We start from the raw sequence: 23108 nt of genomic DNA on the forward strand, positions 1-23108 counted from the left end.
AATTCGGCACTGTAACATGAAGACATTCAAATTTTGCTCATGATTGCTTTAGATTTTTGCATGTTTAGTTTCTTCAATGACTTAGTTGTTTCTGATTTTGATTTTTTTCTACAGTTAAACTCAAGTTAGGTCTTTTAATTTTTTTTCTACTCTCAGTTGAATTGTATATTCTGAATTTCAAATCAATATTACTACTACAATAGTTAACATTACTACTGCACCTCAACCTGCAGTTTCTCAAGCTTCATGTTATTGGCTGAGGAGGTCTTAGTTTTTAGTACATCATAAATTGGAATCCATTGTGTTACCTGTGATGTATCCTGATCCTAGACCAGATATTATTTTTCCTTGTGGCCTCCTGCTAGTACAACAGTAAGTCTATGGATTTACAATGCTAAAATCAGGGGTTCAATTCACCTTGTTAGACTCAGCAGATAACCTGATGTGGCTTTGCTATAAGAAAACACATAAACCTTTTCCTTGTGAACCTGAACAAGATGATGGCAATTTGGATAGCCTCATTCTACCACCTTTTGTCATACAATGTCATCTTCCACTTGTGGAGGCTCCCAGACTCTCTTCAGTCTTTCTGAATATGATGTTGCAAGTATTTTAGCTCTTGTCTTTACATTTTCACTTTATGATCATATAGATCTTCAGTTTCTTGGCTCTTTAACCTTAGTCTTTGATGTATGACTTGTGGGGTTTCAACCATGGAATTTTTACCAGATTTAACCAAGATCAATCTTCCTGTTCCCATGTGTCCCTCTGCACTTTTCTAAGACGAAGTGTTCTACAAAACCATTTTGAAGTATCCCAATGGTATACATATTTACTCAGTTGTCTGATCCATGGACTAGTATGGAAAAATTCAGCACCAGAGAAGTATTCTGCCCAATTATTTGGCTTATGCCCACTGGCTCATAAAAATAGGGTTTGTGGTCATTTGTTGCTATTTCTGAAAAGTTTTAATTTTCATGTTTGATTACATTTGTATCTATGAATTGGAGGCTTTTCATGGTGAACAGTGATATTACCATAACAGGTGACAATTTATATGGAAAACTTCTCAGGAAATGGGATTAACTATATTTATTAAGGAATATCGTGCCTTTGTTTGTAGATTTGTAATAAGTTTTCAACAAGTACACTTGACAGCTGGTTGATATACCTATTTTTGGCCCAGTTGCAATGCCCTTTTCTTTGAGTTTGCCATTTGTTAAACATAGAAGACTTGCATATTTCACATCGTCATTGCTCAGGCTTTGATAAGTTAGATGCGTAAGAGTACTTTGTTATCTATGTTATTTCAGTTTAATTGTACATGAGATATGAATTATGACTAATTTCAGTAAATTTAATAATTATGTATGTTTCTTAATTTTGTGTATCTTGTTTATTTTTTTATCTATGATAAATTAATAATTGCTTATTGATGTGTTTTTGAGGTAATTTTTTGTGTTTGCTCATTCATTATTACATATTTGGTGGACTGGGTACATTTAAATGGTTTGTCTGTTTATTGTTTATAAGTAATTTTTTAAGTTATATTTTTCAATAGCTTGCACTTTACTATTACTGCTAATAACATATTCATTGTTGTATTTGTTTTGTTTTTTAATGTAGTTGTTAACTTTATGCCTTATTCTTGTTTACATCAGTGTCTAACTTCATTACACGTCCTTTGCATCTCAGTTAATTTCATGGAATGATATATTAAATGTTGATTATCTGTGTTTTTTTGAGTAATTCTCATCTGTTTAATGTTTGTTTTTGTTACATACTTTGTAGGCTGGATACTTTTAGGTAGTGTTTCCATTTTGTATATAAGTACTTTGTTAGTTGGGTATGTTTGGTTAGTACCCCTTAATGCTGTATTTAATTTGTCATACTTCTTGCTCCCACAATTATAGAAATTTGTCTGGTTATCACCATTTCTCTCTTCGTTTTCATAATGGTCAGATTTTTAGGGTTCTTGACTCACAATCTGTGGGTTGCAGGTGTGATTTCCCATCCCACTATTCAACTGTGAGGGTGTTATAATGTTTGGTCAATTCCACAATTTGTTGGGAGTGGAGATAATAACTAGATGCTTTCCCTCTAGCCTTTTATTGCTAAATTCGGGATGGCTAATGTAGATGGCCCTTGTGTAGCTTTATGCAAAATTCAAAACAATACAAACCAATCGTTTTCATAATTCCATGAATTAACATGAATGCAAGTGCACAGGGGGAGTCAGTGTGCATGGAGGTTGTGCCATCCTCCCACTGATGGAAGGCTTTTGTTATATGACATCATTATGTACCAGTGCAGTTCACATTAGAATAAATGAAATCATGTGAAAGTTGCTTTAATTATAGTGGCATGTAAATCTCATAGGTGGACTCCCAAGGTAGATAGCTAAACTTGTGAGTACCTATCAGAAATACATTTTAAGATAAGAAAAAGTTAAATTTCAGTATTTTTAATATGGAGTAAACAGTGAAATAATCAAGTGTAACTGGCATTCCATATCAAAACCTAATTTTGTAAGTAATAACACTAAAATGAAAGCAGCAGGAACTTAGACAAAACAAATGCAGGTCTTTTATAAACTTTATTGTATCAGACGATACACTTGCTTTAACAGTTTTGTTACATCTCATTTCAAAGAAACCTTGTGAAATGTCGTACATCTTGTGCCAGGTTCCTTGAAATTCAACAGAGAGTTACTCAAATCAAAATCTGTTTTAAAATTTATCTCCTTGAACTGCTTTATTAATTCTAATAGGAATAACACCCTTCAACTACTACTATCAAGGTCACTGAACCATGATGTCTAGAAAATATAGGTAATGATTTTTCTATTGTACACAGACTTGCACTCGTGAATCTTGAAGAAGAAACTTCATTCCATAATTTGCATTCAATTTATGTTCAGCTATTATTCAAGTTTAATGATCTTATCTAGTTTTATCAACAGTCACATGTAACATATAAATTCTTAAGTGGGGGCACTTATTTCAGATTGACTGATAGAAGACTGAGAAAGTGTATAAAGGAACACTCTAATCCTAAGTTCAAAAAAATTTCAAGCATTGTTCAGTGTGCATCATGTGAATGTAATGTTCCAACCAGCAGTACGTTGAAAATAATTAGTAAAGCTTGAAACAAGATTATGCTTTGGGAGAATGAGACACGTCTAGTCCTCCTTATGAAATCTAGATTAAGCAACCAGCAAAGTGATACAGAATTTTTTGCTTCCAATTTAAATAATTGAACTGTATTTTTATATCAATTCAAAATTATGTGAAAATTTATATCTATGATGGCTAGCCAAAATGTCTAACATATAAAATAAAATTTCATTCAAATTGTGGGTCAGGGGTGATCTTCAGCTATGATAGTTAAATATTTTTGTCATAGCTCTGTGTGTAGTCAATATGCATTTTCTGTGCTTTTAATAAGTTATTTCACTTGTATACTTAATGTATCAAGTAACTTTAGTTGTTTATTTTCATCAGGAAAGAAGTCCAGCTGCAAGTCTTTGTAGAGGTAAGTTTAAACTTTCTCTGTAAATGCTGTCATATTGTTTGAATGCTAAAATAAGCAAAACTAGGTATGTTAATGTGTATTAAACTAGAATTTAGAAATTTGTCTCTGATATCTGCATTTGTTGTTAATATCACTCTGTGTTTTTAACATACTGAAGACTGCTTTAAAAGAGAAACTTTGGAAGTATATGTTCATACACGTGTATCTTACTGTGCTAAGCTTTATGAAGTGAAAATTATTACTTTGTTTATTTTTGTACTTGATAAATTTATTTGTAATGTTTATTGTTTTTAGTAGCTTTATGGAAGTTTTGTGCTATTTATGGTTATCTCACACTTTGTATTAATGAGTAATTGCTAATTGTCAACATAGCTGTGTCAACTTACCACACAAGAAAAGCTATAAATCAGTTTTGAAGACTTAAGATTTTATAGTAAATACTATATTATTGCTTATCTTCAAATATGATTAAAATGGGTTGATAGATAATCTAAAAAATATTTTTATAAGTTTAATAAATTCTGTAAGTATTTTTTTATAGTAATGCAAAACAATCAAAGTTTAAAGTTTATCCAAGGTTGGTTTCAGGTGCATTAGCATACCTGTGCGTGCGTATTACCGGTTCTCACCCCTTGTAATTGGATTGTGGAATTTCCAATAAATTAAACTTTAGTAATTTTAAATTTCTTTTTAGTCCTTCAGAATTGAAAAAGAGAATTTAAAGTGTAATAATAGTCAAGAATTTAAAATATAATTGACATTTTCAGCTCATAAAGGAAAATTGATTTACAAACTTTCATTAATAATGGAGTTCACATGATTAATAATACCTAATTTATCCTTGTAGTCAGATTTATTGGCACAGTAAAAGATCATTTAAAGCAGATTTGTAAATGTATTAAGTGGATTAGTTATTATCTTACAAAAAATTAAAAAAAACATTTATAATCAGGATGTTTGATTTTTACATTGTTAGATGGGCACTCTCTCATGTAAGATCAAAAAACTGTTCATAAGTGTACCATTTATAATGTGGAAACTATTCAATTTTGTTGAAAGTCTGACCAATATAATCATCTGGTATTTCAATCCATTAGTGAAAGAGATTATAAAATTTGTATTTTGTTGAAGTGCTCTTTTATTCTTGATGTGTTAAAATAATATTTTATTCAACAACATGAACAGCTTGCAAATTACAAGTTCTTTGATGTTTAGTGTAACTAAACTATATCATTTTTTCCATGATATAACTACTTGTTTACATAAAATTATATTTTAAAAAGACAAATATGCATAATTGAGTGCCGTTTTCGTACTGTGAACTATTGTTTTGTTAGGTAGCAGAATTTCCTCTCTCACTTGCTATACAACAGTGCTCCATAGTATTATATACATAGTTGTTATGTACTACATTATTGTGTACAGCTCATATAAGTACAGAAATGCTACATACCTTACCACAGCAGAGAGCTAATTTAGTAAGACTGTGAATTAAACCTCCACCAAATGTGATAGTGTGTATTACTTCAATCTGTGATGCAATTAGTATTAGACTAAAAGGAGAGTGACACATCAAACTCTGTATACAGTATTCCCTGTGAGCACTTGTGTAAACAAATCTCATTTCCTTTAGCACAACAGAACTTAGTTGTAGTCTTTTTTTTTTTTAAGAATTGCAGAATTTTTGCACTTATTGATTTAAACTTTTAACTAATGTTTTAAAAATTATTTTCTTGGTTTCTAGAAAGAAAAAATTTTTAAATTTAATTTGGTTAGAGTTTCTGATATGATTTTTTTCTGTAAAAAAAAACAATAACATTAAGTTGAATTATATTCTACATTTGTTTTTTTTTCTTTTTTACAGAAATATTTCTCACTATCATTATTCCAGTGTTTGGAGTTAATCAGATACTCATAATTAATCTTAGTTTCATCAATACAAAAACTATCAGGTCATCCCTTAAGTAATGTTTGATTTTAGGTTCAGAAAAGGAGGAATGATTTCAAATGCTTTTAATGTTATTTAGTTAATAATATACGTTCCGTTATTATTAATTACTTCCTGCCAATGATTCACAAGCTTTTGAATGTCACTTCTGTAAAATTCTTGGGGTTTGGAGGAAAAGAATGTAGAGGATAGTTTTGATATATTCATGTGTTCCGAGCTCTTTACCATCAAGATGGTTCTGCAAACTTCAGAATAGATTATAATTAGATGGGGTAGGGTGTGTATAATAAGGAGGATGTGAAAGTTTTTCCCAGTCTAACTCTTCAGTATTTGCAGATGTGATACTTGCTGTATGGGGTTGTGCATTATCCTGGTATGACACAACACCTTTACAATTGATCAAAGCAGGCCTCTTTTCTTTCAGTGCAACATTCAAGTGCTCCAACTGTTGTTAATAGAAGTCTGATGTAATCATTACATTGAGTGGTAGCAACTTAAAATGGATCACACCAACAAATATCCCACCAAATGCTTCACAAGATTTTCCTAGGGTGGAGGTACAATTTGGGCTGTGCTTAAGCAAGTTTACATGCACTGAGCCATTGTCTTCAGTGCTTAATATTTTTATAATATATCCATTTTTGATCTCCAGTCACTAACCTGTCTAAAATAGGTGAGTTACATTCATGAGAGTGTAGAGAAGTTCAAATGTCCACTCTTTCTCTAAGGCTGGCTTCTGTCAAATCATGGGGGACCCATTTTCCAAGTTTTAACACCTTTCCAAGCTGTTGCAGATAACGGTGAACTGTTAAATGGTTTGAATTAAGCTTCTGTGCTAGTTCTTCAACTATAACAGAACAATCTTCATCAAGTGCAGCTAGCAGCAAGTCATCATTAAACTCAACAAAACGAGCTGAATGTGTTGAATCATTAAAGCTGTAGTCACCTGATCTCAGCTTCTGAAACCACCTTTGACATATTTTTTCATTGAGAAACTCTGCATCATAAATACTTTGAATGTTTTGTGTAGTTTCTGCTGCATTATTGCCCTTTTTAAACTCGTACAGTATTATATGCCTAATGTGCTCCCCAGGCACACCCATCTTCATAAGGGTTTATTGAGTTAATGATCTGAAAAAAGTGTAGTTGGGTTAGTTTCTTTTATTTGTCTGAATATTTTTATACATGTCCTACTACATATTTTAGTCATTAAAGCCTTCTACAAATGCAGAAATGATAATGCACTTTCTGTATTAAATTTTTGGATATTACTTATGGGATGACCTGATACTAATGCTTAATTACCATGGGTATATCAGACCTACTGAGAAAAAATGTGAAAATGGTAATAGTAGTATTTTTAGTCAGTTTGGTGTTGTGGATCTTAAATATAACTATCTTGAATATAACTTCTTATTTTCACATTTCTGACATCTCCAGAAGTCTAGAAACTTCCATAGGAGCTATACTACTTTCTTTGAATGACAACTACAGTTACTCTGACAGTTTAGTGTTACCATCATTGTACATCATGTAATTGATACTATCCAACATTTTCCTTATCAAACTCAATACTCATGACCTCCTGCTTCTGTGACTTCTGGGTCAAAAGTTTCCACATCACTCTGAACATCCTTCTCTTCTACTCAACTCGTATTTTCATCATTTTGTGGATGTCTTTCTAACTAAATGGAGCATGTTTTTGAATACCTTCACCATTAATACTAGCTAATATCTTGCAGCATTGTTGTTGTATAACATACTCCATAGTTTTATACACATAGGGTAATATGCTTATATTCCTATATAGAGTTCATATAATTGTATAGATTCAGAAATGCAACTTGTCTCTCCACTCAGCAGATAGCTAGTATGTTCCAGCTCTGCTGAAAGGTTTTGGACAAAACTTCCATCTTAACATGTAATAATGTTTATTCTAGGTTTTAGTTATGTTTGCAGTTAACTCATCACACAGATTCTCAGTATGGAACTTTAGGCACATGAAAGATTATTCCTGCTTTGTTCACACACTTCTCTGATGTTCTTTCTTGTGCAAATTCATCTTTCTTGCATTTCAAATGGACCTGCCACCATATATTGTTACAGCTGTCTAAGCATTCTATTTTTATCTATTCCAACAACTCCATTGTCATTTCTTACATCATCTAGCAGGGAGGTAGTCTATCTTGTGATCTTTAATTTTTTAATCTGAAACTAGTTTTTGACCTTCCATGTTCTGGGGCTATGAATTTAATAGCATATTGCTATTTTTGCCCAGACTAAATATTTCCAACAGGGCAATCCTTACATTTCTTAATGTTTCTGTATGTTTGTTATCACTTTGAGAGCTCTCTTTTCAATCCATTTGTGACTTCTCTGTATAACAAGCTTCTGCTTTTTTGGCCACTAGTCCCAGATTTGCTACCTTGGAGTATTCCCTTTACGTTTGGTTCACTTTCTTTCTGCATGCCTGTCCTAGTCTTTGCTTCTTCCAAGGGTGCTGTGTTTAATTCCCAGCATCCTTTGTCAAGCTCTTATCATTACCCTACTCTGCTCTTTACAATCCTGTAGCCTCTGTTGTTTCTGTATTTGAGATCCAGTTTTATTTCAGCCTTGAACATCCTTCTTTAACCACAGTGATCCATGTTTTTATCTTCACATGTGACTTTTATCTACAACCTTTCAAGAGAGGCAAGTTTTTCCTGCAGAGTATCTCATTTTCTGTTTTACTGTTTTGACCACCCACCCTTGCAATTTATCATGGAAAGTAGATGATTTAGATATGGTGGTTGATTAATTTTTATAACCCCCCCAAGGTGGATTCCAATGTGGTGAGGTGACCTCCCAGAGAAGGTTCTGTATTTTCAGTTTACTTTCCTTTAGAATTTGAACATTCACCCATGTGTTTGCCATGCATGGTGACTCATGAGAGGGGAGGAGAGGATTTTGGTGGTTGTGGGGTCCATCTCCAACACACCACTTTGGCCCTGAATTTCTGTAATCGGGCAGTCTTGGGGTGGCCCTCCTAGGATCAATCGGCTAGTCCATTAGGGTCAGGATCAATTGAGTACCAGCATAGGACGTCTACAACAGGTATTGTGGACATTATGTCTGACACTGGTGTTCGGGTATAGTGCTCACGAAACCCTGGTGTCGCTGCAGTGCTTTAAAGGCACTGCAGTGTGTCCCCTTATAGGGCTCTATGGCGGGTGGAGTTAGTGAGCACTGAAAAATTTTCTACTTATTTTGGATACTCCTAAAACAAAATAACACATCTTGAAACCATCGAGAAAAACCAAACTACTGGAAAACGACCACGCACTGATGAATTTGTACAGCCCAACTCACCACTTGAATCTGTCCTGAGATTCCTAATTTTGCATTCCTTAAGTGACAAACCTCTAGGGCAGATGTCCACATTTTTTATTCAGAAGGGCCATATGACTCCCCTAAATCAGTAAAAAAGCTATGTTTGGGAGACATTTTAGTGGAAAAAATCTTCATCACAGCATTCCAAACTCCTCCTGACATCAAAGGCCTTGGGGGACATACCCATTGAGGTTACTCCTCATTCCACTTTGAATACTTCCAGAGAAGTCATAGTTGAAAGAGATTTAAGGACTGTCCCCGAATCTCATGTCTTACCAGCCAAGGTGTCACAGCAGTATGCCAAATCTTCACTCAAAGATGAAATTCTGGAACCAACAAATGTTCTAATATTAACATTTACAACACCATGTCCTCCCATTACAATAAAAGCAGGATATCTGAATTGTAAGGTGTGACCTTATATTCCAAATCCTGTACAATGTTTCCATTGTCAACGATTTGGTCATTCAAAACAATCTTGCTGTAGTTCCTTGACCTGTGCCCGTTGTGGTGGTAAAGACCATAATGCCTTCGAATGCCAACTCGAACCACATTGTGTAAACTGTGATGGTATGCATCCTTCTTATTTTACCTCTTGCCCTAAATAGGTAGAAGAAAAAGAAGTACAAAGTCTCAAGACAGTTAACAGTCTCACTTACACAGAGGCTCAAAAATTGTTATTACCTATTCCGTCCAGAACTTATGCTGCTATAACCCATTCTGCTACTACAGTAGGAATCCAAACAGGTCTTACCCTATCTCCTACACAATCTTCACCAACAAATCTTAATGACACACTTCCCAAAATCAACACAGTTCATGAATCAGTGTTTCCTTCCATCTCTGTCCTGACCACACCTTCCAGTCATTGCTGAACTATACCTTCTTCAAGTCAAGATGTTTCCATGTGGTCTCCCTCTCTTAATACTCCAAAAAAAAACCAAAAAAACACTTGTCCGTGCCCTCAATCATTAGTACATGTATTTATAAATTCAGACCCAACTATTTGAGCTAGAGTAGGATCCATAGAGGGCAATAGATCCACATCCAATAAAGAAAAAAAAACATGGTCATAAGCAGAATGACTCCTTACAGTCTTCCCCTCTGAAATAATTACACATGGCCACACTAATCCAATTGAACTGTTGAGGTTTACAATCAAATGTGACTGACATCAAAGATTTCATTAACTTTTATCATCCCACGTTTTTCTCTGCAGGGAACATTTATACAGCCTACAAATACAGTTACTATCTGACTCTATTTATTTTACAGGAACGACAGGCTATGTGTAGGATAGGGACATGGGGAGGTTGCATTGCTGGTTGATTAGCATGTGTCTACCTGGTCCCTGTCATTGACCACACCCTTGGAGGCTGTAGCCATCCGTGTCTCCTTGGGTTGTACCATCACTATTTCCTCTCTATACCTTACACCTGAAACACATTATAATCAATCTGACCTCAATACCCTCCTTGAGCAACTGCCAAGTTTAAACTTGGGAGATTTCAATGAGCATAATCCCCTCTGGGCTGGCTCCCCGTATTGATATGAGAGGGTGGGCCTAAGAGCATATGCTCCTAAACCACAACCTGGTTCTATTCAACACTGGCACTTACACAAACTTTCATGCACACAGTCAGTCATTTACAGCTATAGATCTTTCTGTCTGTTCCCCTTTGCTATTCACTTGCTTTTCCTGGAAGGTTGACATCAATCCACAGGGTAGTGATTATTTTCCCATCATATTACGAGAGATTGGACATGATCAGTTCTACCTGACCCATGTACCTTGGTGGAAGTTGGTCCAGATCAACTGGCCTTCTTTCACTTCTCTCTCGGAACTTGATCCTGCCATCTTATGTAAATCATCCATAGATGATTGTATAGCAGCAGCAACCAACAGTATTATACAAGCTGCTACTCGATGCATTCCTAAAACCTCGACTTGTACCCCACAGCATCCCTGCCCTTGGTGGAATTCTGTTTGTTCTATAATACGTAAGGCTCAGTTACGTGCATGGGATAAATTTCGAAGATACCCCACGCTCTCAAACTGCATTGCATTTCAGCAAGCCCGTGCACGTGCTCGACAAATTAGACGTCAAAGCCAGAAGGAATCTTGGATTAAATACACCTCTAGCATTTCTCCAACCACCAGCACAAAAGTTTTATATGGGATAAGATTTGGAAGGTAAGTGGAAGATATATATCTGCCCCCCCTCTCTATCTTAATATGTGATGACCACGAAGTTGCAGATGCACAGAGCATTGCCAATACTCTTGGGGACTTCTTCTCTCATGTATCTAGGTCTTCAAATTTATCCCCTTCATATTTAGTCATTAAAACACAGGTGTAGCATCTGCCTCTTTCCTTTTCAACTAACCATTCCTATGACTACAGTTGCCCTCTTACACTGATGGAACTCAAACTTGCAATTCATCGGTCTGGCAATACATCAGTCGGACCTGATAATATATATTATGAGATGTTACACCACCTTTTCCAGAACTCTCTTACCATTCTCCTAGCTGTCTTTAATCGAATATGGCAGGAAAATGTCTATCCAGATGCTTGGCGACAAGCTATTATACTCCCTATTCTGAAACCTGGGAAGGATCCAACGACTCCTTCGAATTACTGTCCCATTGCTTTGAAAAGTTGTCTCAGTGAGATTTTGGAGAGGATAACCAATGCTCGTCTCATTTGGTTTCTTGAATCAAACAACCTCTTCTCACCAACTCAGTGTGGGTTCTGAAGACAATGCTGTAGGATAGATTACTTAATTTACCTTGAAACATCAATCAGAGAAGCTTTTTTAAGGTGACAACATCTTGTTATTGTTTTCTTTGATTTAGAAAAAGCTTATGATACAACATATAGATATGGTATCTTACAAGACCTTCACTCGTATGGATTGCGTGGCAACTTACCACTTTTCATCCAGCAATTCTTAATGAAGTGCCAATTCCAAGTCCGTGTGGGCTCAACACTTTCTCATTTTTTCCCACAGGAATTTGGAGTCCCTCTGGGCTGAATTCTGAGTGTCACACTTTTCATTATAAAGATCAATGCCATCAGTGAAAAGCTACCCCTACAGTTGCAAATGGTCTTTTGTTGATGACTTTCACATCTCATGTCAGCCATCAAACATGAGGTTTATTGAATGGCAGCTACAAACTGCAATGAATCAAATACTGAAGTGGACCATCGCAAATGGTTTTAAACTTTCACTCTCTAAAACTGTTTGTATACATTTCTGCTGCAAACGGGGAATCCACCCAGATCCAGAACACCATCTTGATGATGTACTTCCTGTTCTCTCTGAAGCAAAGTTCTTAGGTCTTATATTTGATTGTAAATTAAATTTTATATCATATATCAAGCAACTTTGTATCAAATGTCTAAAAACATTGAACATTCTCCATGTCCTCTATTCTACTTCTTGAGCAGGTCGGTACTCCATGCTCAAAATTTATCAAGCGCTCATCCAATCCAAACTTTAATATGGGTCTGTGGTTTATGGTTCTTCCAGAACCTCAGAACTGAAAATGTTGGATCCTGTCCATCACTAGGGGCTTTGGCTTTGCATTGGAGCTTTTCATACTTCTCCTGTGCAAAGTCTGTATGTGGAATCTCATGAACCACCTCTATATATTCGCCATTTGCAACTGTCTCTATTGTATGCATCCAAACTTCGATCCTTACTACAGCATCCTACATGGAGTTGTGTTTTCCAACCACGATGGACCACACTTTTTAATAACAGAAAATCTGCCATTGTTCCTTTTAGTCTCTGTATCCAGGCACAAATAGAAGAATTTGATTTTTCCTTGAATAACATTGCGGTTTCTTCAAATCAGCCTATTCCACCATAGCAAATTGCTATCCCCAATTGTAACCTATCTTTGAGCCATCTGAGGAAAACACATACACCCGATTGGAAATATAGCTCTTTCTTTGCTGAACATCTTTCATATGACTCATCCATTTGGATATATATACAGATGGTTTCAAATCGGGTGACTCAGTGGGCTCTGCATTGGTTTGTGACAGTTCGATTATAGCACACAGACTCCCCCCTACAGTTTCTGTTTTCACTCCTGAATTGTATGCCATCTCTCTTGCTCTATTGAACTAATGCAGTATACAAATTGTACAATATATAAGGACTCACTCAGCTGTCTATTGGTCCTGGAATCATTCCATGATAGTCACCACCCTCTTCTCATCAATATTGAAAACAAACTGGCCCATCTTTCTCTCTCATCTGTCTCCATCCAATTCTTTTGGATACCAGGTCATGTTGATATTTATGGGAATGAGCTGGCCAACAGAGCAGCAGAGTCTGTTCTGGATCTATCATCCCAGTACCCATACCATACATGGACAATGGTCCAGTTATCAAATCCAGACTGTACACCAGATGGCAAGCAACTTGGAATGAGCAACACAGTAACAAGCCTTTTCAAATCAAACCTTCTCTAGGTCTTTGGCCCTCTTTCTTCTGTAAGGATCGAAGATAGGAAGTTGTTTTGGCAAGGCTACTCATTGGTCACAGTTTTTCAACCCACCACTTCCTTTTATCTGGTACTGCTGCACCAATGTGTGGTCTATGTGGCACTCAGATCACAGTCATCCACAATTTATTATCATGCCGTCATTACAATCTAGAATGACGACACCATTTTAAAGATATATGTAAGGCAGGTTTGTCCTTGACTTTGGCTCATGTAAAAGGTGATACATTCCATCTCACTCATGTTTTTACATTTTTAAAAGCCATTGGTCTTTTACACTTAATTTAAGATTTTTTATCAGACTATATAGTATTTTAGCATGATTTCTTTTACACATTTCAATTTTTATTTTGACTTGAACATAGGACTAGAAAGGCTAACTTCAGGTGACTGACTGCAAATTCCATCTTGATGCTTCAGTGTTTCTGGCATGTCTTAAAGTTTACACATTTTACTTTTTATTTTTATTTTGAACTGTACCAAGGACTGGAAAGGCAACTTCAGGTGACTGACAGCAAGGGTGTTTTTCTTGCTTCAGTTTTCCTGGCAGTTCCTAATTTTACATATTGAATACCTACCTTCCCTCTAAGTTTGGTTCATTTTCTTTCTGCATGCCTGTCCTACTCTTTGCTTCTTCCAAGGGTGCTGTGTTTAATTCCCAGCATCTTTTGTCAATCTCTTATCATTACCCTACTCTGGCTCTTTACAATCCTGTAGCCTCTGTTGTTTCTGTATTTGAGATCCAGTTTTATTTCAACCTTGAACATACATCTTTGACCAGAGTAATCCACATTATCATCTTCACATGCGACTTTTATGTACAACCTTCCAAGAGAGGCAAGTGTTTCCTGCAGAGTTTCTCATTTTCTGTCTTACTGTTTTGGCCACCCACCCTTGCAGTTTATCATGGTAATTAGATGATTTAGATATGGTGGTCCATTTGCTACCCCATTTATTTAGGTTGTTTGATGCTCCCTCGTCTCATCTATGGGTGCTATATTCATTTCTATAACTCCTCAAGGTGGATTTCTGTATGTAGTGAGGTGACCTCCCAGAGAAGGTTCTGTATTTTCAGTTTACTTTCCTTTAGGATTTGAACATTCACCCATGTGTTTGCCATGCATGGTGACCCATGAAGGAAAGGAGAGGATTTTGGTGTTTGAGGGGTCTAACCTTAACTCACCACTTTGATCCTGAATTCTTGTAGACGAATGGCCTGATCCCACCCAGGATCAGTCGACTGGTCCACTTGGTCTAAGTTCAACTGAGTACCAGTGCTGGACATTCTCAGTAGATGTTGTGGACATTGTGTTGGGTATAGTGTTCACATGTTCACATAACCCTGATATTGCTGCAGTGTTCTTGTTTAGCATTGCAATATGTCTTCTCGTCGGGCTCCATGGTGGGTGTGAACAGTGAGCACTGAAGTGTATTCTATTTATTATAGATACCCCCATCCATGTACAAAAGAAAATAAATACAACTGTGAAAAAAATGATAATTGGTAAAATTGGCCACAAATGGATGACTGTTGAACAGTCACTATCATAGTCAGTTTGTGTATGTGGATTTCTCATAATTTCTCATTTATCATTCATTATCTGAGAAATCCTCAGGGCAGATGTATCCTCTTTTTTTTCTTTTTTTTTCTCAAAAGGAATTAAAGGAGCTTGCTGGCTACCCCAAGTCTGTAAGGAAGTTACTCTCTGGAGACATTTTGGTGGAAACATCTTCACCATAACACACTAAACGTCTCCTGAATTCGAAGAGCATTGAGAATATACCCTTTGAGGGTACTTCTCATGCTAGTCTGAATTCCTCAAGAGGAGTTATTGTTGAAAAGGAATTGAAAAACATTTCTATGTCAGAGATTCTCACTGGTTTTTCCAGCCAATTCATTTCTGCAGTGCTCCGAATCTCCACTCTCAAAAATAGAATTATGCTACTTACTAATGATTTTGTTGTTTACATCACTACGTCCACCTACCACAGTCATGGCAGGTTATTTGAACTGTAAGATATGGCCATACACTCCCAACCCTCTCAGATGTTTCCAGTGTCAGTAGTTCATACCCCTCTTACTTTTGTTCTTACCCTAAGTAGGTGGAGGAGAAAGAGGTGCAATATTTGAAGACTGAACAATACATTCTACCCAGAGATTCAGAAGTTATTGTCCCCCTCTCCATCTCGGACATTTGTTCTTGCACTCCATTCCACTGCTACAATGGAAATGCAGACAGATCTTTGTGCTTCCAATAGTCATTTTCAAACCACATGAAGTGTCTTTTGCCTTCCATGATGAAGGTAGTTGATGAGTTACAGTCAGTGCCTATCTCTATCCCCACTATTCCTTCAGTGGCTCCCCAGCTCTACTTCTTTTGATTCTGGCTTCTGGCATTTCCTTGGGTTCATCTTCTTCAGCCCCAAGATGCAAAACGATTATTTATTTACACCCTCAGTCAGTGGAATCTTCATCCACCAACAGAGAACTACCAACTTGACCCAGGGCAGGATTCATGAAGGTTGATAAACCATCTAATAAAGAAAACAAAACAAAACGTGGTCAAAAGCAGAAGGGCTCTCTGCCCAATTCTTCTTCACCTGATTAAAAATGGCCACTTTGATGCAATGGAACTGTCAAGGTTTTCATTGGAATATAGATTATGTTAAGGATTTGATTGATTCTTATCATCCTGCATATGTATCCTTAAAGGAAATATTTTTGAAACCTGTTGATGCAGTCAGCTTTGGGCAGTTTTTTTTGTACAGAAATGACAGGTTGTATAATGGATGAGTGCATGGAGGAGTGATTACTGCTGGTTGATCAGCAATGGTAATCACTTTGTCTTTGCCACTCAATACACCCTAGGAGGACATAACCATCAGTACTGGTTCTTGTACTTATTTTCATGCACCTAGTCAGTCTTTTTACTGCTGTTGATCTCTCTAGCTGTTTCCCTTTACTTTTCTTGGAGGACTGGTAGAGATCCATGTGCCAATGACCATTTTGCTGTCATTTTGAGAGAGACTGGCTGTGGTAGATGCCACCTGACCCACGTGCCTCAATGTGAGCTGGACCAGGCCAACTGGCTCTCTTTCACTGTGCTCTCAGAACTTAATCCTGCTGTCATCTGTAAGTTATCAGTAGACAACTGCATGGCACCAGTGACTGACTGTATTGTCCAGGTGTATTCCTAAAACCTCAACATGTTTTCTGTGGTATCCTTGCTTAGTTCTCTGCTGGCTAAGGAATTGCTTCATATTAATTCTCACTCTGTACTCATAGATATTCAAAACTAACGGGCCCAGTTCTTTTTATCATCCATTTTGATCCAGTTATTTTGGTATACTGGATCGCATCTGTATTCGTAGGAAAGAGCTCACTGACACCACAGCTTAGTCCATCTGCTCTGGTGCTATCAAGACCATGCCTGTCCAATACATGGACTACAGTCCTGTATTCAAGGTTGGCTCCATACCAGTTAGCAATCAAGTTGGAGTGAGCAACATGATAACAAGCTTTTTCAGATCAAACCATCTGCATCTCTTTGACCATCTTGCTTTTGTCAGGATATTGGAAGGAAGAAGTTGTCCTGCCTAAGCTAAACATTGTTCACAGTTTTTTAACTCATTTTCTTTTATCTGGGACTGATACACCAGTGTGTAGTCTGTGTAACACTCAGGTTACAGTAGCCCACATTTTACTATCGGGCAGTCATTACAATTGGGAGAAATGCCACTATTTCAAATGGTTTTATTATGAGTTCACCCTTGGTTAATAACGCTGTCCACCTAAGTTTTTTTTTATTTTAAAGGACCATTGGCCTTTTTAATTATATTTAAGTTTTTGATTCAGAAATTGGTCTTTGTTTGGTTTTAACACAGTTCCTTTTAATATAGAACCACATAGGAAAAAGGAGAATGGCCAGATCATAGAAAACAGTTTTGTGTAATAGGTGATTATAGAAATGGTTGGTTGTTTGTCATTTATTGGTGCAAAGCAACTAGGCTACCTATGCCAAACAACCAACCATTTCTATAATAACCCATTACAGTGAACTGTTTTCTATGACCTGGCCATTCTCCTTCTCCTACGTGGTTCTTAGACCATTCTGAGCCTTCTAAACCAGTCATCCTTTTCCAGTCTGGAACTAGATAATTCTTAAGTATCCTTCATTCAAACTATTAGGCATCTGTTCTCTCATTTCCTTCCTTTCCATTACAGATGTTACAGACATTGTATACATTTCCTTCCCTTCTGTTACAGATGTTACAGCCATTGTATACATTCCCTTCCATTACAGCTATTGTACAACATTTGGGATTCATTCATGCACACTAGACTCTTCCTCCCAATCATCCAGTCAATGTTTTTTCTCTCGAGTTTGAACATGACCAAGATAATGATGTGTTTGAGGGTGTATACCTTAACTTTTCCCTTTTTCAGTGCCCAGTTTTCACACCTTTGTCTCTCTCTTACCACACTCCTACATTAGTTATTGTCTAAGGCACTTCATTGTACTGAGAAGGGGTTTTCTGGAGAGGTATATTCTTTTCATCTCACCAGATTGTCCTGTATTTCTTCTTCTGCTCTCTCTCATTACTTAATTCCCCTTTAATTTGGACAAGATTCCTCCCCTAGTTAATTTATACCTTCTCTATGCTTATCTCCATAATCTTTATTGGACTCTTATTTCTTTACTTTTTGATCTTTTGAGGTGTTCCTGACAAACCAACCCAATATCAGTTCTCACTGTTTACTGTGGCTTCCTGTCTTTCTCAATCTCATCAATTTGTTCCTATTCCTAGACCTGGTTAAGCCATGTCTCCCTTTCCCATTCCATCTTTTCATACTTCTACTTTCTCTCCTCTTACTTCCTAATTTCAGGATCATAGCTCCTCTCTTTGGTGGTTGCCCTGTTGGACATGGCTGTATAAAAACTTATCTGTCTCTTTTCACTGGACTTAGTCTCTATTATTTATACAGATGAGTTTCTCAGGTTTTCATGTACAGTCTGTTTATCCACTTTTCTGTACGTACTTCCTTGTTTTTTTTTCCTTCTCCCTCTGTTCACCTTTACCTTCAGTGTCTCTTGGCCAAGAACACCATCAGGAAAGTATATACAGTATTCCCTCGCTATTTGCGGGGGTTACGTTCTTTACCCCTCCCCTCCCCCCGCGAATAGCGAAAAACCGCGAATATTGGATGCAGTTTTAAAACTTCTATGTATGAGATTATATACGGTACTAAATGCTTCCCAGACACTTTGTAAAGACACTCTTACTCATTAATACACTAATAATGTAGTAATATTGCATGCAGCTATGTATTTCACTAATGTAGTAATGATAATGTAAACACATTTTAATTTTGTACTGCAACAATATTTCAATCAAAAAAGAAACGTACATAGTATAGTTACCCATACTGTATTACTGTACCGTAAAGTCATTTTCTATGCGTACAACACATGTATTAGAATTGACAGAAAGTGGAACAAATTTAAAGGCAAACTTAGACAGATAAATACAGTACGCACAGATCAGGTAATAATAATACAGTACAGTAAAATTCAGTAATAATTGTTCGATTGGTATACCAGGCTAGCGTCATAAAAACGAATGCTCGGTAAACCGGCATACGATGCGATAGGGTTAAGAGCCTAACCCGCGAATATGCGGGGCTGCGAATGGGGAACCGCGAGTAGGTGAGGGTATACTGTACCCCTACACTTAATTATTACTCTCATTTTTTGGGTTACCAAGAATAATGGAGACTGACACCTAGTAAGTGACTTGTCATCTCACAACTAGTTTTTTATCATCTTTTGTATAAAATAATTTTTTTCTTTCCTGTAGTTATTTTTACCTCAACTGTGGGTGACTAAGGACAGTGTTTGGTATACATATTCTGTTTTTCAGGATTACGCCTTCCAATTTTGTGTTTTTTCTTTTGATATTGCTTCTGCTCAACATGTCTTTGTTGAAGTCAGAGGGAGCATTTTTCCACCTTTTTTATAGATTGGGGCTGTTGTTACATTATTACATATGTTTAGGTTTTCCTTATCTTTTCTCAAGTCAACTCTTCCCACATCTGAATTCTTTTGCTGATGGCTTCTCATTTGGATTAGCTTGTAAAGCTCTCCAAGTCTCATGTTTGCCTGATACTTGGTACATAAAGGCATGTTTTTCTATTCTCATCTCATTTGGGCCCAGCCTTCTCAACTTCATTTATATAAAATGAATACCTTGTAAACTAGGTTTATACTTTTCTTTTACATACTGCACACAAGTTTATATAGTATGTGAAACATCTGGCTTCCCCTGAATTGGTTATTTATTTCGGCTGTATATGCCTCTTTTAATTGGAGTTGCAGAATTAGGGACACCATTCTCATGATTTGGTGTTCTTGAGTGTATGCCTCCCTTCTCCTTTTGAAGATTTGTCTTGATAGCTAAACCTTAGCAATACCATGATGGGAAATCCCTTGCCTTCCAAACCACATCTCCATGTGTTATTAGATGCCTTTATACTAAATTGGGGGGCATCTCTGAATATGTGACTTTTGGCATGTTTTTTTATATATCAAGATCCTTGAACCTTTTGCTGTCCATTGAACATTATTCTGTTTTCTCCTTCTTCTCATGGATCAGTTGGTCTTCATCCTCTGACAGTTCCACAGCAATTTCTTGTAAATCATCAGGTGAGTATCTATTCCAGGACTCTGCTTTCTCACATTGGATTTGCTACTTTGGGATTATTCCTATTGGATTCATCTCATGAATTGTCAAATGCCAATTTGACTATTTGACTCTAATTATGGAGTGGTTTTTCACCCTTAGTTTCATTGCAGGTGGGCATTCCTCACTTCAGTGCCTTCAGCACTAAACCTTCATTCTTCATGCAGTCAATGCTCTTAGACAGTTGATCTCACCTTTTTCTCTTACCTTTCTCTCTTCTTCCCTTGCAGTGATATGCAATACTCCTTTTCAGTTCCTGTTGTTAGTGCCTCTTTGGTCAACAGAACCCTGATTTCTGCTTTCTTGATTGCTGTCAAAGGCTACTTTTCCTATGCCCCATTTCTACACTGGGGCATTAACCATATATATTTTTTTTTCACTGAGGGATGCTGTCCTTTTATCTTAACGTGTTGGATTTGTTTAGTCCATTGCCCACAGGGTTAGACTCTATTCTTGTTATCTTTCAACTCTGTTTGTTTCTCAACAAAAGTAATGTTAGTTGTTTTCAGCTTTGATCCATAATCCTCTCCCTTCATCCAAGTAAATCTTGTGCCTAACATTTTAAATTTTTTCCCAAGAATGTTCAACTATGGATTGTCAAGTTTCATTTTTAATGGTCTTTCTGGGGCTTCATTCCATCTTTTTTTTATTACTTTTAGGTTTTTCTTTTCTTGCTATCTTTACTTTGTTCCAGTCCTTTCTTTTTTTACTAACCCCCTTGTCCTAGTTCTGTACTTCATTGGGATTTACATAATTTACATGCTGTTACTTATACTCCATGCAAGCCATTGGCTTCATGTTTATTATAACTTCTTTTTATGAAGCCACATGTGCTTCTTATTGGTACTTGGCTGGGACCTTTACATAATATATATACCTTCTTTTTATGAAACCATGTATGCTTCTTCTTGGTACTTGTCTTTGCCATTGTTCATGCCATCAAAACTGGGTTTCTCTTCCCTAGGCTTTTCTGCTCTAGAAAATTACCATTCTTCCACATTACATTTGTCAGCTGTCTCGCTTGTGTATTATTTTTACCAACTCTTGGACAAGATTCCTCAAGCTGGCATATGGATGAATCCATACATATTTGTCTCCTATAGTCTCCATCTATTTCTTTCATCTTCTGCAAAAGTTTGACTCCCTCAAATTACTATTCTTCAGTGAAGTTACATGCTGTATTAATAAGGATAAGTACATTTTCTTTTTTAGCACCATTTTCCATTTTATTGGATCCCACCAGGTAGCTAGTGCTGCCTCCCAGGATATTCTTATTTTCCAAAAAATGCATTGAGACAGGGCTAACAAAAAGCAACCAACCTGCCACAGCTTACTGTTTAGATTATGTGTTCTGCAAGACTACTAGAAGAATCCTTGTGTTATTAAAATTTACTCAGTTGCCAAAATCAAACTGTACCATATAATGGTCTATCATTGAAAAAGCTAGCACCAGCAAATGTATGCCCACTTCTTTGGCTTGTGCTTGAGGTTACCCATTGCACTGTTTTCAGTAAAAGGTCTTTCCAGCAAGCATCCAATTGGGATTAATATATACTGCAAATTCTTTCTCCTCCTTCAAGTGAAGCACAGGACACCCTTGCCACTTAACAATTCATAGCTGTTGGGATGGTGGACATTGTAATTCCCAACTGTTGATGGACAGCACCAATGGGAAATAGGCAGTGGTGACACTGTTTGAATAGTCCATGTTACATTTCAAACAACTAGTATGCCCTCCTTTTACAACAAATGTGTATCTAGTTGAGTTGAGGTTAGATATATACTGTAAGGTCTGACTGATCATATCCTAACCACATTACACTCTTGTGCAGATACACTGTTGATCATGATCAAATTTCATTTTCCCTGCAACACTTGTACTTAATGACCATTAAAAGTATTTAGATATGTAAGGTTAATGTTTCAGCTGGATGCTGAATATCTGGCAGAATAGTCTAACATTTTCAGAGGATAAATAATTTATATGTACATAATGATTCTAGTTATCTTAAACTCCCAAGTCCTGTACGCAAGAGAATTTGTTGGGACACGTGGGATTTGGTCTCACAGGTACCAAACAACAACACAGATGCCCTCTGTGCAAGACAAACACAAGTACTTTGCTTTGAACTTTGTACCATTACAAACTAAACATCATACAGTTTGTATACAGCCGTCCACAATCAGCAACTAACGGGTCTCATCAGTGACAATAAATCTCATGAAAATAAAGCCTTGTAAAAGTCCCACGTTTTACCTTTTAGCCTTGGATAAGTAAAAATGCATGTCGCAACTTTTCACAGAATTGCAATCAAAATTTAAGTACGTTATTATCAATGTATGTGAATGAACTTGGCATCAAAATGTAGATAATAAATCAAAGCTCAGTATTATTTATGTTTTAACATTTTGATTTTATGATGAAATATCTAAAAAATTTTCAACCTTCCTTGCTATGAGAACTGCAACATTTATTATTTATGCCATCCTGCTTCTATAAGTATTTTATTACCATTTGTCTGAGAAGTACAAAATATAATGTAAATTACTCACTACAATGTTTTTAATATTTAAGCAAAGCATAATTAACATTGTCTTTACTCTTATTTAGTTACAGAGTGATAAAATAGAAAATCAAACCTCTTTGCAAGCACACGTGTCGTATCATCTCCTTTAGATCTTGCCATTAGTTCTCTCTGACATTTAAGACTATGTCATTTGTAACTAGAAGAAAGCTAAGGCGTTTCTCTATTAAATCTTATATTATATTACATTGTTTTATGTACAGAGAACATTCTTTCCTTTTTGCATGTTATAATTCTGTATTCCTTGGTGCATTATTTAAATGTAATAAAATTAGTATAAAAAGTAGGATGAAGTTTCATCAACAGTGTAGATAAACAGGCCAACATAACTTCTTTATTTCTTGTTTTTCATGTGTATACTTTATTTGTTATTATAAAAGTAACTAAAATATAAGAATTAAAAATGTTTT

General features: G+C 36.2%; 1 protein-coding gene across 2 annotated transcripts in view; it reads left to right on the plus strand.

Annotated features, from left to right (window-relative positions):
* The window catches only part of LOC143247483 (dihydrolipoyllysine-residue succinyltransferase component of 2-oxoglutarate dehydrogenase complex, mitochondrial-like), a 129192-nt gene that overhangs the window by 24153 nt on the left and 81931 nt on the right, over nt 1–23108 (plus strand). For both annotated transcript variants that reach the window (XM_076495701.1, XM_076495700.1), the window contains exon 2: nt 3504–3534. In XM_076495701.1, the coding sequence (XP_076351816.1) occupies nt 3504–3534 (31 nt within the window). The remainder of the gene's footprint in view (nt 1–3503; nt 3535–23108) is intronic.

This window comes from Tachypleus tridentatus, chromosome 3 (genome assembly GCF_004210375.1).
Source record: "Tachypleus tridentatus isolate NWPU-2018 chromosome 3, ASM421037v1, whole genome shotgun sequence".
Taxonomy (NCBI): domain Eukaryota; kingdom Metazoa; phylum Arthropoda; class Merostomata; order Xiphosura; family Limulidae; genus Tachypleus; species Tachypleus tridentatus.